This window comes from Athene noctua, chromosome 1 (assembly GCF_965140245.1).
Source record: "Athene noctua chromosome 1, bAthNoc1.hap1.1, whole genome shotgun sequence".
Taxonomy (NCBI): Eukaryota; Metazoa; Chordata; class Aves; order Strigiformes; family Strigidae; genus Athene; species Athene noctua.
Window position 1 is genome coordinate 235,983,374 of NC_134037.1, and position 1,586 is coordinate 235,984,959.

Sequence of the window (1,586 nt, forward strand, 5' to 3'; positions counted from 1 at the left end):
TTATAAGGCAACCTGCTCACTTCTCTGGACCTGGAGGCACTGTGCAATAAGTCATAATAAATCTAATGAAACAGTATAAGTAAGTAACCATCTTTAATCCTAGCTGTTATTATTAGTGAACAGAAAAGGAATTTTTTTGTTTTCTCTTCATTGTTCAAGTTTTGCATGATTCTGGAAGATTAAATTTTGGGGGGAATCTGTGAAGGGGCAGGAGACATAACCATGGGTCAGAGAGATGAAACTGCCTTGAGCACTGGAGGGACAAGGGCAGAGGTGTCTGTCCTTCAGATTGGGACCTACTGATTGGGACCAGGGAGAGCAGCACTGGTCCTGGCACAGCTCCTCACCCATCTCCAAACCAGCAGCACCTGGAATCATTCTGAGAAATTACTTAGAAATCTGGCCTTTGCCCTGCATGGCACAGGTTGAATTTCAGGTGCCACTGCAGTACATACTGGCTGAGTCCTGGGCAGGGATTTGTTTTTTGCTCGTGGTAAACATCTTCACTTGTGGTATAACATCATTTCAAGCCAGCTACGACATAGGCTTGGGTGGTGTCATCACTGACACCCATCACTACCCTCTCTGTTGTGCCACAGAGCAAGAAACAGGGGGGCCGGGCTGGGTGTTCCAATCCATCAGTGATGAGCAACAAACCAGAGCTGCTGTTACCAGCTGATGTCCTGCTCTCCCTGCTCCACCTCCAACCAGCAGAAGTTCATCAAAAAGCTTCAGGTTGAGAAAGACTTTCAGGAGGAAATTCAGAGCTTTCAGGAGACAATGAAGGGATTTCTGGAGGAGGTCAAGGGCTTTTGGAAAAAACCTAGAGATTTCAAGATGGCCATCCAAGCTTTCTGGGAAGAGGAAAAGCCCATCTGGGATGAAGAAGCTGTCTTTTGGAAGGAAGAAACGGCTATTCAGGTGGAAGCAGAGGCCTTCTGGAGGGTATAATGTGACTTCTGGAAGGACTATAATGCTTTCTGGAAAAAAAGGATGAGGATTTCTGGAAAGACAAGCTCCTCTTGGAGAAAAACAGCATCCTTCTGGATGAGGACAGTCCTGTGGGCAGAAGAAGAAGCTCTGTGAACAGATGAAGCAGCTCTCCTGGAAGAGGGGAAAGCTCTCTGGGAAGATGAGGAGGCCCTTCAGGAAGGTGAAAAAACCTCAAGGAGTATGAAATGTTGATCAAGGAGGAGGCCTTTGGTCCTGAGAGAGAGGATATCTCCAGAAAGCCAAAGCTCTGTTAGAATTAAATCTGGACAGGGACATCAAGGGCAAAAAGAAAAGCTTCTATAGGTACATCAGTGAGAAAAGGAAGACTAGGACCCTCTCTGGAAGGAAACAGACCTGGTTACCTGGGACATGGAGAAGGCTGAGGTACTCAATGACTTTTTTGCCTCAGTCTTCAGTGGCAAGTGCTCCAGCCAAACCACCCAAGTCACAGAAGGCAAAGGCAGGGACTGGGAGAATGAAGAGCTACCCACTGCAGGAGAAGATCAGGTTTGAGACCATCTAAGGAACCTGAAGATGCACAAGTCAATGGGACCTGATGAGATGCATCCAGGGACCCTGAGGGAACCAGTGAA

General features: G+C 47.2%; 1 protein-coding gene across 1 annotated transcript; it reads left to right on the forward strand.

Annotated features, from left to right (window-relative positions):
* Positions 1-678: 678 nt before the first annotated feature.
* On the forward strand, positions 679-1,247 carry CCDC70 (coiled-coil domain containing 70). Its single transcript, XM_074901328.1, is given in 4 exon segments — positions 679-984; positions 987-1,054; positions 1,056-1,159; positions 1,162-1,247. Coding segments are annotated over 4 exon segments (564 nt in total).
* The last annotated feature ends 339 nt before the right edge of the window (positions 1,248-1,586 follow it).